General features: G+C 39.0%; 2 protein-coding genes and 1 pseudogene across 7 annotated transcripts in view; 2 read left to right on the forward strand and 1 right to left on the reverse strand.

Moving 5' to 3' along the window:
- LOC110296651 overlaps nucleotides 1–16,143 on the reverse strand; it is a 29,929-nt gene that overhangs the window by 11,142 nt on the left and 2,644 nt on the right. For all 3 annotated transcript variants that reach the window (XM_029478573.1, XM_021165373.2, XM_029478574.1), the window contains one exon: nucleotides 12,135–12,279. In XM_029478573.1, coding sequence (XP_029334433.1) covers nucleotides 12,135–12,279 — 145 coding nt within the window. The remainder of the gene's footprint in view (nucleotides 1–12,134; nucleotides 12,280–16,143) is intronic.
- LOC110296646 lies at nucleotides 11,061–11,850 on the forward strand (annotated as a pseudogene).
- LOC110296650 (C-type lectin domain family 2 member G-like) overlaps nucleotides 14,784–16,143 on the forward strand; it is a 9,709-nt gene continuing 8,349 nt past the window's right edge. For 2 of the 4 annotated variants that reach the window (XM_021165368.2, XM_021165370.2), the window contains exon 1: nucleotides 14,831–14,865. In XM_021165368.2, the coding sequence (XP_021021027.1) occupies nucleotides 14,831–14,865 (35 nt within the window). Of the gene's footprint in view, nucleotides 14,866–15,014; nucleotides 15,035–16,143 lie in introns of those variants that run through there. The other 2 variants (XM_021165369.1, XM_021165366.2) reach the window with 2 other exon arrangements.

Below are 16,143 nucleotides of genomic sequence, written 5' to 3' on the forward strand. Positions count from 1 at the left end.
CTTTACCTCAAGGAGTTACGGAAAAGAAGACACCAACAGCCTTACTACTAAGGTGGTTGACTAACTAGCCCATTTGGATTGATTTATGATAAAAGAAAAACTACAGGTGTTAGAACAGCTAGTCCAGGAGCAGCTGAAGGCTAACCATATGGAAAAGTCTACCAGTCCTTGGAATTATCTGGTATTTTTCTTAAAAGAAAAGAAAAAGAAAAAGTCTGGCAAATGGAGGATGTTGACAGATCTCAGAGCAATTAATAAGATTATTCAGCTAAAGTGTCCCTTGCAGCCTGAAATTCCATTGCCTTCCTTGTTTCCTAAAGAGTGGCCTGTCATAGTGACTGATCTAAAAGATTGTTTTTTCATAATTTCTCTACATGAAATGTAATATGGAAAGGTTTGCTTTCTTAGTACCTACCTTCAATAGAAGTTGCCCACTAAAAACATATCATTGGAAAGTTCTGCCACAAGGAATGTTAAATAGCTCTACTTTGGGTCAATATTTTATACAACAGCCATTGGAGATGATTTGCAAACAATTTCCCTAATCCATTATTAATCATTATATGGATGCTATTCTATTGGTTGATTCAGATATAAATACTCTGGAAAGAATGTTTGATGAAGTTAAACAAACAAACAAACAAACAAAACACCTTGCCTTGCTGGGGACTGCAAATAGCCCCTGAAAAAATACAAAGAGGGGATTCTATTAATTACCTAGGATATAGAATAAGTCTGCAAAAGGATAGGCCACAAAAGGTGCAAATCAGAAGAAACCAATTAAGGACTCTTAATGATTTTCAGAAGCTACTCAGTGTTGTGGGAAATATTAAATAAGAACATCAAGTTCGCACACTGCCCTGGTTCTCTCTGCCCCATTGGGCTAGCCGACCATGCACTGGAGTGCGTTAGTCAGTTCAAAAATCTGAATTGTATGCATATTCACGGTGTTGTCACATTTTCAAGACTCTTTTAATATAGCCACTGACTCTCGATATCCAGAAAAGGTTGTTTTACACATAGAGACTGCTGAACTTATTCAGGATGAGTGTTAGTTGACTTCACTATGTACTCAGCTACAGCAAATGATTAGAAATAGGAGTCATCCCCTATATGTAACACACGTAAGATCCCATACAGGTCTACCAGGCCCTGTGGTGCAAGATTATAATGAAATTCACCAGCTACTGATAGGAAGTGTACTAGAGGCTTTGGGATTACATAAACAAACAAACAAACAAACAAACAAACCAAAAAACACCATGTTAACAGCAAAGGTTTAAAAAATGAATTCTCTATCACTTGGCAACAAATCAAGGCAATTGTTAGGCAATGTCCTACTTCCTCATTACATAAGCAAACTCTATTACCTACAGGGAATAATCCTAACTGTAACCTCCCCTCCCCAGCCTGAAACCTGTTTGCTCAGGTTTCAGTGTTAGAGAGCATCAGGGCAGAGCTTGCCGCCCTATCATCCTGCCACTCCCACTGCCTGCCTCCTCGCTGTTCCGGAGCCATCACCTGCAACCTTACTCCAAAATGATTTGGCAGGAATCGGGCCCCTTCCCCTCCGTCATAACTCAGTGCACGAATTAGTATAATTGAGTTTTGATCAGAATTTTTTGTCTTAGCTTCATCTTTCTCTCATCTGCCTAGCTCCCTCTTCTCTTCCAGGTTCCAGGATGCCTTCCCAGAACAGAACCCAGACATGTGAGCCGCTGGCTGGACACAACAGATCTGGCGCCCAGGCGGGACTGAGAAATGACAGAGGACATTTGGAAGAAACACTGCTGGTTTGGAGCTCCATAGAAGAAGAAAATAATTAAAGGAAATTCATACCAGAGAAGGTCTTAGATGGGTTAAGCTGAAACAGTGTTTAACCTGAGTGCTAATTCACTTAGGTTCAGTAGTGAGGCATATCAGGAGCTAGGAATGTAACAGGCGATTAGCCGTAGCTCTCAGAAGCTACATTTTTAGGTGTGAGAAAGGGCTTATTAAAAGGAAATTAATAATCAGGCAGATGGCCGCAGTTAAAAAACTGCATCATGCGGGAGGAAAATGTCCCAAAAAGCAGAGAGAAAATTCAGGAGTGCCATGCTTTGTTCTCTCTGGGCTTTACAGCAGAAGTACTTTGCCCCTTTTGTGTCTTGTCTAATGTCTGGTGCACCAATCTGTTCACGTGTTCAATTCATGTATGTTTGTGTCCAGTCTGTATGAATGAATGTTCTATGTTTTATGTTGGATAATAAAGATGGCTAAAATACTTTATCTGCAAAGCCAAGAGCTGCCACGTGCTTCAACCAGGAAACAGACACATGGCAGGAGAGCCCCTGCTGGAAAACTGTTCGTTATAAGAAAAAAGGAGAGTCCACAGCCTCTTAGTTTCAGGGTAAAAAAGCTGATAAATGGTTTTTTTTTCTGGAGGGTTCTCTACAATTGTGATTAATGTGTTTAGCAAATGATAAAGTGCTTTTTATTTTATGATTGTAGCTAGAAAAAGTAATATTTTCTGATTGGTCTAAATGTAACTGCTTCATTTGTTTCTTTTTTATTGGTAATGTGCTCTGTGTGTTTTCACAATCAGCTCATAAGTTGTTGGTTAAGATTAATAATTGCTACATTGGTTCCAGATGGTTAGTCTTAAAATTGATAACTCAAGTTTAGGGTCCTTCCAACACGTGGCATAAGGCAGGCCAAGAGGCTGGGTCTCTAAAGATATTTCTAATTAAAATAATAATGTGGTTCCTATCCTAGAAAGTAAAATTAAAGATAAGATTTAAAACAATGTCTCTTTATTAAAACATTAAAGCTTGCATGTATTCATAGGTATTAATTGGCAGCCAAACTTCGTAATATGATAGTAATGCTTCTAATATTAATTCTATAAGTAATAAATTGTTTTAAAATTGGGTTTTACTTTCCCAAAGTTAATGTTATAAAAAGAAATTTAATAATTCTTTATAGATCTAGTCAGATGCTGTTTTAATGAAGTTCAAATTAATAGTTTATAAAGAGTCAATCAGACCGTAAAATTTATCAAGGTATTACAATCTGTTTTTGCCTACTTTTTATATAGTTATTTTAAATCCGAAGGTTTGTTTCTTTTTCTCTCTCCTTTGCATCTTAATAATTGTAAAGGTTTTGCTTCTAGTGAGTTTGTAATAACTAAAATATTTTGCCTCTAATATGGCTAAATATTGATCTACATTATGTAAGAAATTTTTATCATTTCTGCTTCTATACAAGAANCCAAAAGTTTTAATCTTTCAATGTATATTTGTTCCTAAACGAAAAATGTTTTATTAACTAATGCTTCTCAAGAAAAGTTTACTTTAAATCCTTGCTCTCACCCAAAAGATTCAGAGACAATATCCTTTTATTACTTAGGGTTTTAGTTTACTACAAAAGGTTTTACAAAAAATAAAAAAAGCTTTTATAATTGTTATTAATTATATTCATTGACAATTAAATATTAGCTGTACCCAAGACAATTCCTTGGCCAGAAAAAACATTGTAAAGTCATTTTTCTCATCCTCCCAGCAGATCGTTTGCCCACGTGGGCCCAACTAGCTGCTGGCTGCTGTGGGGCAGGGCCTTGAGTCACACAGTTTCCCCCTGTTTCAGCACAAATAATCTAGTTGTGTGCTGTAAATGGTGTTTTATAATACTAAGCAATCAAACCTTAATTTGTATATTAATAGTCAATGCTATATCTCAGAGCTCACAATTGCTTAAGATTGTTCGTCCCTCAGATGCTATTAATTCTCAAATTTGCAATTGCTTATGTGTATACAACTCATAGAAAAAATGCTGTCCTTTTAAGAAGGCGGTTTTTAGACATTTATTAAATTGTTCTAAATTGCCTGGACATTTTAAAACAATGCCAGGCTAAATTTATATCTCAGACAGTCTATAGGTCGTACATATAAGGCGTACATATAAGGTAGATTAAATATATAACCTTGTTCTTTGTATATTCATAACAGTTATGGTTTAAGATAATATTTTAATATTCTTAAAAATTGTGCATGTATAATTCTTTCCTTTTAGTGTCCTCAGTTACTACTTGTTTCCACATAATAATGTTAATTCTTAAGGACTTTTACTTAATAATTTGCTACAAATAAATGCTCTTATTTCTATTTAATAAATAAATAAATTATGCACATGTGACTCTTAATAACTTTTCAAGCTTTCTGGTTACAACTGCTCCTTAAGAGAAATAATTAAAAGTGCAATTAGTCACTGCCCCTTTACAACCAAGTATTTAAAATGTTTTGTCAACAAGTTATCAATTCAAAAGATTAGATATTGTGAAACTTTAAAACTTTAACTTCCTAAAAGACAAAAATGAGAGAAATTGTATCCCGTACATACTATTTAGTGTATTCCCATGCACACTATTTAAATCATCCCTTTATTTTCAAATTTTAAAATTTGAATGTCAAAAATTTTAATAAATGCTTTATAGTATTTTAAAAGGATCTACTTATTGGCTTATAGATTGATCCTAAACAGCTACATTATTAGGGAAGGGAAAAACAAGTTCTCTCCACAGAACGCTACAAAAACATAATGGTTAATTCGTTTGACGAGCTGGCAGGTAAGTTGGCTCAGTGCCCTGATTGAAATGACTAAGAAACTAAATTAGATTCATGTTTTAGATGCATCCTTGCTTACCACTTTTCCAGTTTAGACTAACTTTATGGCAATAGTATATCAGAGACTGTAAATTCTGACTTAGTAAGATTAGTCATTTAATAGAGTCATAATGATTTTTCTTTTTTCTTCAGTGTAACCAGTCATTCTAACTCAATCTTAGACTGGTCTAATATTTAGTCCAATATTAGAGATTCCTATTGTAGATAACTATATTCTTAATTATCGAGCAAAGTTAATTCAGAGCACATCCCTCACTTCCAGAGAATCTCTGGCCTTTTTACTAATTCTAAAACCAGCCCAGAGACTGAGCTTGAGCCTTGCTAATTTGCAACTGAATAAGGTACCTGGTCTTCCCCAAATGAAGATTTGCATTGCTATTTTATCATTTTCTAGATCTTGTTTTTTTTCCAAGCATGTCAATCAACACCATCAGCCGGACTGCAGTGGGCATGCATCCCTGCCCCCTAGAGCATGCTATAGGCAGCTGTTATTTTCATTCTAAAGACATATTGTGGCTTTAAGTCTGATTTGAGATTTAGGTTTACTATCAGGGCTAGAAAGGCAAAAATTTCAAATATTAGAAGAGATTGGTTTTTATTCTGATAGAAGGGCTTAGTCCCTTAGCTGGTCTCTGGTTTTCCACCCTTGCTGTTATTGCAAGGTCCCCTTAGTTCCTCAGGCTGTGGAAATAACAGAGATGAGGAGGGTGACCTCCAGCTCCTAATACAGCCTAAGAGCCACAAATTGTGGTGTTACTAGTGACATAATTCTTGTCGAGGCCTTGCTAAATCTGAGGTTGACAATTCTCCTTTAGGAGCTGCACAGTACTCAGAACTGTGCATACTGATTCGTGATCATACGAATACAGTACGGGTACCACTTGTGTGCAGAAATTTACTGCAGGGGAAGGTCCAGCTTGACCATTTCTGGGTTCGCTGTGAGATACACCCAGTTTGGATGGAGGTTGGTATCTAGTTCCAGTTACAACCAAAATATCTTGCTAAGGCTCTGCCTCCCCTCCTCAAAAGATACCAAGAGCCACAAGTGCGGGTTGTGACAGCACCCACGGGAGGAATCGGGTCAATTTTCCCCCAAGCCAAGGTTAAAGCCCACTCATCTATGGATGAGAAAATCATTTGATCATCTCAGTTAAGCGTGGCCTTATTTAACTTAATTAATAATGGGGGAGAGAGGTTGGAGACCATAATGTCAGAAGGGCAAGCCCTTCACAGCCTCCCACCCTAAAAAGCCAATTAGCCTTGTACTATGGAGCCAGTCGTCACCCCCTCCTCCCTGTTCCCTGCCTGTCATCCAAGAATGTGGAGGAATATTCACGTACTCTTCTTCAGTGTTATTCATAATAAAGTGCCTTTCAAATTTGTACAGTCAGCCTTCGCCAGGGTTCCAACGTCCTGTAACTGACTACTTAAAATTCAACTAGGAAGTTACCTATTCAGTACTAATTAGCATTATAAAGTCAGCCTACAGCTCAGGTCTAATCTGCTAGATGTTTACTAGGACAGAAAGGACAGCCTTATCCAGATACAGTTTACCATAAGAAAAGTTAAAAAATCCCACTGAGACAGGTTTCTTCATTAAGCCCTAGAATTCAGGCAGAACTTAAGGGCATAGATACATTTTATGCCTCAGTCCAGCCTTTTCTTTTTTATATTAACAACAGGGAGGAGATGTAACCTCCCCTCCCCAGCCTGAAACCTGTTTGCTCAGGTTTCAGTGTTAGAGAGCATGGGGCAGAGCTTGCTGCCCTATCATCCTGCCACTCCCACTGCCTGCCTCCTAGCTGTTCCGGAGCCATCACGTGTTCACCTGCAACCTTACTCCAAGATGATTTGGTGGGAATCGGGCCCCTTCCCCTCCTTCATAACTTGGTGCACGAATTAGTAAAATTGAGCTTTGATCAGAATTTTTGTCTTAGCTTCATCTTTCTCTTGTCCACCTAGCTCCCTCTTCTCTTCTAGGTTCCAGGATGCCTTCCCAGAACAGAACCCAGACATGTGAGCCGCTGGCCGGACACAACACCTAACTGTACCCAAATCAATGATATTTGGCAATGCATGGCTTCCATTTGACAGAATTTGGAAAACTGAAATATGTGCACATATTCACGATTTCAATGGGCATGGCCTTCACTTTAGAAAAGGCTGAATCTGTAATTACATATTTATTAGAAGTTATGGCCATTATGAGAATACCTATACAAATTAAAATGGACAATGTCTGGCATATGTCACTAATAAGATGAAACTGTTTTTTACATATTATAATATAAAACATGTTACAGGAATATCACATAACCATTGGGACAAACGATTGTGGAGAGATTTAATTGAACTCTAAACGGGATGCTTAACAGGCAAAGTGGTGGGGGGAATAAAAAAAAAAACTCAGAGATAGATTTCATAATGCTTTATTAACCGTAACAGTTTTAAATGCTAATGAACAAAAAACTATGGCTGTGTAAAGAAACTGGATTGTGGAAAAAGCTGCTGAACTAAACCAGCCTGTTAATTTTAATTATATTCTGGCATCAAAATAGAAAATGGGAAATGTGTTATACTGTGGGAGGGGTTACTCCTATATTTCCACTGGAAAAGCAAAGCTCCTTCCAAATGGATAAAAATCAGATATGACAAAGGGAGACCACTGAAGATCTTTGCTGCAGACAAAGAAGGAGACTAACAAGATCAACAAGATATGTGATGTATATGTGGTGATGTATATATGTCTCTGTACACAGAGACAGTGCTAGAACCAGCTGAGACTTACATGTCTATATCCAGCAAATAACACATATTGGGCACAAAATTCTCATTACTTGTTATTACATATCATCCTTTAAGATGGCATGAATGGAAACTTGTTGTTTGATTTTATGTGATTAAACTAACCTATTAACCAATCTATGAATCATGCAGGCTCCATTCGAATGTCTTTACAGAGTTATGTGTTGCTTGTGAGGTTTGTGTATTGAAAAATAAAAGTGGAGAAAGATAGCTCTGACAAGACTCACACTCTGGGATGCTGAGATTCTGGGGCTTTCTGTTCTAGCTCCTTATTTGATTCTATCTTAACTACATTGAAGCTGTTTCCTCTAAAGACTTGCTTCCAGGACATTTCCAGAACAGCTAGCTCACCCATCCAGGCTTTCAGACTGTTACAGTCAGGATATCAACTAAGCTGTGAACTTTCTCAGCACAGAGAGACTGGAAGGCAAATGATGCCATCTAGCCTTCCTGTGACAAAACCAATTTTCCTATTTCCCTTTGGGTATCCAGAAGGGATTTCTTTACCCCAATTCAGCTAGAGGCAAGCAAAAGAAGATTGTTGTCCCAGTCCTTTAGGTTGGGGTGGATGGTTCTGGTTATTTTATGAATTGTAGATATGTTGTCATTTTAAGGGATAATTGGCTAATGTTGTAGCTTTGGACAAGGAGGAAACTAGAGAGCTTAAACTCAGGGATTTCTACCTTTCCTTTCCTCTTCTCTATCCTTCCTTCTTAGGTAAAGTAAAGAGGAGTAGAAGAGAAAAAGTGAGATATAGTAGTATCATAGAAATGAAAGGAGTAGACAAATAGGGATATGTAATCAAATTTAGTCTTAGACAAAACACTGAATAGCCACATCTTACATTGGTAGAATTCTTTGTAATTGATGCAAATTAAAGTTATACATTTACATTGGTACACAATTTATAGATTGATGTAGATCTAAGGTTTTCTTTACTATGAATTGTTTACATTGATCCAAAGTTTGAAATTAATGTGCTTAATCTCTGACAGGCATTGTGTCTATGCAACTTATGTAGACTATAATGCTTAGATCCAATCCTTCTAATAACTGACATTACAAACTGTCTAGGATGATTGAGTAATGCAAGTTAAAGGCCAGATAGTAAACTCATAGTTACATTATATTCTGATTTGATTATAATTTACTCAATTAGAAATGACTAAGAATAGTTGGGATTCAATAGTTCAGATATACTTGACATAGATAGTCTTCAGAAGCATCAGAAGTCCACAGAATATGACATTTAAGGCCATTTCNTTATTAAAGATCATTTGACTAGAGACATGTCTGCTCCTGACAGTACCCCCTTCTCCATTCAAAGAAGAAATTGAGCATCAATGGAGTTTTTCCAGTTGTGGCAAGATAGAGACTGGCAAGATTTGCCCCAATTCATCTGTAGATAAAAATACTGTCCAGGAAAAGGACACACTATGTGGAGTATTTGACTGATAACTCTGTCAAGACAAGGTAAGCAGTTCCTTATAATTCTGCTTTACAAAGGTCTGTCAGATAATCCTGGCCAGAAGGGTGAGGACTGATGCTCTAACATTTTGAGGAATGAGCGACGGTCCAGGTTAGTTAGCTGTCTCTACAAATTGGTTAAGTTTTGGAAGCTATGTTTTGTGCTTCTTATATTTCCATGTAATGTTTAATTTGTTCATGGATTCTGCTGGGGTTGAAGAGAAGTTATAGTTTCATAGTAAAGTCAATTTGTTTAGCCTTGAGAGAGATGATACCGATTTGAGAGGATAGTTTTCAGATGGTGATATAAGCTAAAACCAGAACACAATTCAGGTATAGATTTGCAAGTTCTTTAAGTTAGGATTGGTGGTAGAGTGCTTTATCTAAATTGACACAAATGATGGCCTGGGTATTAAGTGTATCTTATAATTTATAATTTGCATGATTGAGATGATTGTGCTCAATTTATATCTGAGAGAGGAAAGCCTTTTAATTGGTCAAAAGGGGGGAATGTTGTGGGTTGTCCCAGTGCTGTTTGTCTTCTGATGTTAATTATGCTTCCTTAGGAGGGACTGCCTTGAAATGAGTGGATCACATACTCAAGTGATTTCATGTGAACCTTCTCCACATTTTAACGTGTAAAATAAAGGCTAAAGCCTATGATTGGGCAGTGGAAGGGAAATGTAGGGCTGGGACCTTTAGAGAGTAGAGGTAGAAGGATGGAGGAGAGGCAGTATGAGGAAGATGGACCAGAATCACATGGCTTGGAGAAGTCACAAGTACAAGGAATCTCATAGCTGGGAAACAGATTAATGTAGTGCTAGATCTACCCAATCTAGACATACACCTTATAAATATTGTAAAAGAGTTGTGTGGTTTTTGCATAGACTTATTGGGGATAGAGATTTACAGCAACACAAGAGGACATCAATAGGATCATTCAACACCATCAAGTAGGCTTTATCCTGGGGATGCAGGGATGGTTCAATATACTGAAATCCATCAACATAATAGACTATATAAACAAATTCGAACAAAATCACAGAATCCTCTGATTAGATGATGAAAAAACCTTTGACAAAATACAACACCCTTTCATGTTAAAAGTATTGGAATGATCAGGAATTCAAGGTGCTACTTAAACATCATAAAAGCATTAAACAGCAGAGCAATGGCCAATATCAAGTTAAATGGAGGAAAAACATGAAGCACTCTCACTAAAATCAGGGACAAGACAAGGCTGCCCACTCTCTCTGTATCTGTTTAATATAGTAGTTGAAGTTTTAGCTAGAGCAATTAGACAACAAAAAGAGGTCAAAGGACTACAAATTGGAAAGCAAGTAGTCACAGTATCACTATTTGCTGATGATATAATAATACTATTATGTACATAAGCAACCTCCAGAAATTCTACCAGGAAACTCCTACATCTGATAAACAACTTCAGCAAAGTGGCTTTACATAAAATTAACTCAAACAAATCAGTATTTGTCCTCTGGAGAAAGAAATTAGGGAAATAGTACTATTCACAATAGTCACAAATAACATAAAATATCTTGGTGTAACTCTAACTAAGCAAGCAAAATATCTTAATGTCAAGAACTTCAAGTGAAGTGATTTAAAAAAAAAAATCAAAGAAGACCTCAAAAGGTGGAAAGATTCTCTATGCTCATGAATCAGTAGAATTAATGTAGTGAAATGGCCATCTTAACAAAAGCAATCTATGGATTCAATGAAATCCCCATCAAAATTCCAATCAATTCTTCATAGAGATAGAAGAGCAATTTTCAACTTCATAGGGAATAACAAACCATCTAGGATAGTGAAAACAATTCTCAATCATAAAAGAACTTCTGGAGAAATCACCTTCCTTGATCTCAAGCTGTACTATAAAGCAATAGTGATAAAAACAAACAAACAAACAAACAAACAAACAAACAAAGAAACAAACAAACTGCATGGCATTGGTACAGAGACAGAGAAGTGGATCAATGGAATAGAATTGAAGACCTAGGCCCTTAACAATTGCTGTGAGGTTGAAACCTGTGTGAACCTGGTCGGTATTGATCTCTGGCTTCCTTTCTCCGTAGGCTTCACCAATAGTCCAGCACCAAGACCACTTAGAAAATGGAAGGTAATGGATCCGTCGACATGTTCTCAGAAGTCCTAGAGAAGCAGTTCCTCCAGGCTGCTAAGCTAGTGGAAAATCACTTGGACTCTGAAATTCAGAAACTGGATCAGATTGGTGAAAATGAACTGGAGCTGCTCAAAGAAAAGAGACTGGTGACGCTCAGGTAGGCTCAGCAGCAGAAACAAGAGTGACTTTCCAAAGGGCACCGGGCGGTACAGAGAAATCTGCAGCGAGAGACTTCTTTTAAGAAGTCAAGGAGAGTGAGAAAGTGGTTTGCCATTTCTACAGAGACTCCGCATTCAGGTGTAAAATACTAGACAGACATTTGGCAGTTCTGACCAAAAACCATCTTGAAACCAAGTTTTTGAAGCTGAATGTGGAAAAGGCACCATTCCCCTGTGAGAGCCTGTGGATCAAGGTCACCCCCACATTAGCTCTCTTGAGAGATGGCAAGATTATGTTGTTGGATTCACCGACCTAAGAAATACAGATAGATGACTTCACTACAGAAACTTTAGAATGGAGACTTGGTTGTTCTGATGTTATCAATTACAGTGGAAATTTAATGGAGACACCATTTCAGAGCCAAAAAAAAAAAAAAATTGGGGACAAACTTCACAAAGCTGAAAAAGAAAACTATCCGAGAAAAGAAATATGATTCTGATTCCGATGATGATTAGACCATGCTGTACTTTAAAACCTTCTGTCTGTCTGTCTGTCTGTCTGTCTGTCTACATCAGAGTTAAGTGTATTTTCTAAATTCCACTGATTTCGGCCTATTGACCATCCAATATTTTTATTCCAGCGTGTACACTGTTTGATCATTTTGTCTGCAGTCATTATGTATAACTTGAGAAAAACAGATATTTTAAATTACCTGGGAAGGGTCTGAATTCTCTATTTTTGTGATTGATTTTATCATAACGTGATTCTTCTATCTTTAAACCATTCACACTTCTGTTTTTAATCTCCTGCGTTAGAAGTAGGAATTTGCCAACTATTGTAAGAGCCAATGAGTGCTGACTATACGCCAGGCTGGGCATCATCTGCTAGGCACCACATGCACTTACTTGTCCGTGATCTGCTTCATGGAATGGGTTTCAGGAACTATTAAAGACTCACTCATGGTGACTCTGCTGATAGCAGCAGGAAACTCAGGGTGTGAGCACATCGCCTTATTTAAATGATCCTCATTGCATACGCACATTATGAGACCTGCGAAAACATAATTAAACCATTTTTGAGTGGTAACATAAGGAATTCCATTGGCTGCTCAGTAAAACAACTTTAGCAAAGGTGAAAATAATTTTTTAAAAGCGTGATTCTGGAAACTATGCGATCATATAGCAAACAAAAACATTTTTTTTTAAAATATAGGTCATGTGCTTAGCATGAACAGAAAGAATCTGATGCCCGGAAATAAATAAGCCTTGGTAAGAAAAAAAAAAATTGAAGACCCAGAAATAAACCCATACATCTTTGGTCACCTGATCTTCGACAAAGAAGCCAAAACCGTACAGTGGAAAAAGAAAGCATTTTAAAGAAATGATGCTGGTTTAACTGGCGGTCTGTATGTAGAAGAATGCAAATTGATCTATTTTTATCTCCCTGTACAAAGCTGAAGTCCAAGTGGATCAAGGACCTCCACATAATAATGAGGTACACTAAATCTAATCTCTTTTAGAAGAGAAAGTGGGAAATAGCCTCGAACACATTGGCACAGGGAAAATTTCCTGAATAGAACACAAATGGCTGAGGCTCTAAGATCAGCCATTGGCAAATGAAAAGCTTCTGTAAAGCAAAGGACACTGTCCACAGGACAAAACGACAACCTACAGATTGGTAAAAGATCTTTACCAACCGTACATCTGATAGAGGGCTAATATCTAAAATATGCAAAGAATACATAAAATTAGATCCCAAAGATCAAATAACCTGATGGAAAAATGGGGTATAGAGCTAAAGAAAGAATTTTCAACTGAGGAATCTCCAATGGCCAAGAAATACCTGAAAAGATGTTCAACATCCTTAATCCTCAGGAAAATGCAAATCAAAACAACCCCGAGATTTCTACTTTACACCAATCACAATAGGTAAGATAAAAAAGTCAGGTGACAGCAGATGCTGTTGAGGATGTGGAGAAAGAGGAACACTCCTCCATTGTTGGTGGGATTTCGAGCTGTACAACCATTTGGAAATCAATCTGCCAGCTACTCAGGAAATTGGAAATAGTTCTTCCTGAATAACTAGCTACACAACTCCTGGTCATATATCCAAAAGATGCTCCATTATCCCACAAAGACACTTGCTCAACTATGTTCAAAATAGCCTTTTTTTATATAATCAAAAGCTGGAAACAACCCAGACGTCCCTCAAGGGAAGAAGATGTGTTATATTTACACAATGAAATATTACTCAGCTATTAAAAACAAGGGCTTTATGAATTTTGCAGGCAAATGCATAGACCTAGAAAATATCATCTTGAGTGGGGTAACCCAGACCCAAAAGGACATGATCTGAATTCACTCATAAGTAGTTATTAGCCCAAAAGCTCAGAATACCCATGATACAAGTCACAGACCATACGAAGCTTAACAAGAAGGAGGCCAAAGTGTAGATGGTTCAATCTCACTTAGGAGGAGAAACAAAAAAATCATGGGAGTCGGAGGGAGGAAGGGACCTGTGTGATAGAGGGGAGGGGGAGGAAAATGGGTGGGCAGGATCAGGTTTGGGAAGAGACAGGAGAGAAGTCCAGAGGGCTAGCTGTATCAACTAACTGAATGCCCCAGAGCTCCTAGGGACTAAACCGCTAATCAAAGTGTATCCACCGATGGGTCCATGGCTCCAGCTACATATGTGTAGCAGAGGACTGACTGCCTCATCCTGCTTCAGTGGGAGGGGAGGCACTTGGTCCAGTAGAGGCTTGACACCCCAGAGAAGGGGGATGCTCTAGGCTCTAGGCTTGAGGCAGGGGTAGGTAGGTGGGTGGGAGCAAGGAAGTGGGGAATGACATGAGGGGTTCATGGAAAGGAGGTGAGGAAGGCAACAACATTTGAAATGTAAATAAATAAAGTAATTAATAATAAAAAAGAAATGTTCTCAACAGTAAAGTCTTGGTGAGGCAAAGAGAAAGTAGACAGGCATAATAGAGAAAGGTCAAGTATGCCTAGTGATCTTCTGCAGTGAATAGAGTTATATTTGACTGGAGTCCAATGGCACAGCTGAATGGTAGACTTCACGCTTCTCATGTACAAAGCTCTGAGTTTGATCCCTGTCACCATACACAATAAAAGTGCCTTTCACACACACACACACACACACACACACACACACACACACACACACACACACACACACAAGGCCGGGCAGTGGTGGTGCATACCATTAATCCCAGCACTCGGGAGGCAGAGGCAGGCAGATTTCTGAGTTCAAGGCCAGTCTGGTCTACAGAGTGAGTTCCAGGACATCCAGGGCTACACAGAGAAACCCTGTCTCAAAAAAGTCACTTTTTGTACCTTGAAATCTAAAATATGTCTCAACTCTGTTTATTTCTTTTACAGTATAACATGCTCCGCCCCCCCCCCCCCCCCCGCAGTTTTTCAGTTCCAGATCTAGGTAGGCACCCAATCTCTGGCAGCTTATCAAGTCAGCTGATGTGAAAATCTGCCCACAACTCACAAGCTGTCTACAAAATATAGAGGGAAGACAGAGGGAAAAAGGGGCGGGCTCATTGCTTCAGCAAGAAGATAGTGGTGCAGAGCCTCCCATGCTAGATTGCTTGGAAACGGAGAAAAACCGTACGTATTTAATGAAATGCTAACTAAACTAAAGTGGGGGAAGCTTCCTCAGGGAAGCTGGATGTCACTCCTGTTAGCCTGCCACAGTGGATCTCTATAGACAGGCTGGGGTGGGGTGGAGGGTGGGAGCTCTGCTATGGTAGAAAAGTACGGATGCCACTCTGTGCTTTCTGGTATGGCCTGTGTTACTTTAATGTGTTGGGGGAAAGTGCAACCAATAGAGAACTTGTTAGTACCTCTTTCCAGGGTATCTCGAATTTACTCCAATAACTTACAGAAAGTGCTATAAACAAATGGCTCCCAACACACCAAGAGGCTGGGATTTACTGTGCTCAATTGCTGTAAGTAAACTGTAGCAGCAGTGGGTATTGTTGGTGTCAAGTTTGAACAAGGCCCCGTGCCATCACCCCCACCCCCAGCAGTTTTAGAGATACCCTCAGATACTCCTTTGGGGAAATGTCTGTGTGTCTCCCATTGACTTGAGGGCCTGCACTCATACTTGATCCTGAGATCCCTGCTACTCTAGAAGGACATGGTCCTTTTGAGTTTGTAAATCAAAGCAGGTACCCAGATTCCTGGAGGGTTGACCAGAGGACCTTGGGCTTGCTCTGGCACACCCTGCCACCCAGCCCACACCTAAAGTGCCCCTTCTCCACACCTCCCTACAACTTTCCTTTCAGGCTCCCATAGCACATGGTGCACTCCCCCTTCCCCAAACCCCCAAGCTTTCCGAATTTCTCTCTCTTCCTGAGGACACTGGTATCAGGTAATACTCTTTCTGGCCTTAAATGACTCTTGTGGCATCAGGGAACAATCAGGTTTTTTCCAGTAGGGTGGGGTGGGAGATTTATCCCATCCACAAATCCATCTACAGTTTTAGTTCACTGGGTGCTGGGAATGAACCAAGCCCTCCTCTGCAAGAGAAGCAAGCTCCCTTCACTGTTGAGCCATGACTTTACCCCCACTTTAATAGTTTTGTTTAGGAATAAAATATCAAATTTCTTGAAAAGCAGAGTTCACAATTGTTGTTAGATCAAGGGCCTAGTGGCAGCCTAGGGATACCAGGCAAGCTCCTTCAAAGTGGACAGCCTAGCTGCTATGATGACTGGAACACTGTTCTGGGAGGTGGGGGTCAGGCCGAGGAAGAGGGAGATCTAACCATACCTCCCTTCAACCCTAGGGCCCTACTCCATGCCATCCTGTGCACCCCTAAAGTACCCTCCTCCACAGCTAATCTCCATGCCATCCTGTGCACCCCTAAAGTACCCTCCTCCACAGCTAA

Source organism: Mus caroli, chromosome 6 (genome assembly GCF_900094665.2).
Source record: "Mus caroli chromosome 6, CAROLI_EIJ_v1.1, whole genome shotgun sequence".
NCBI classification, from domain to species: Eukaryota; Metazoa; Chordata; class Mammalia; order Rodentia; family Muridae; genus Mus; species Mus caroli.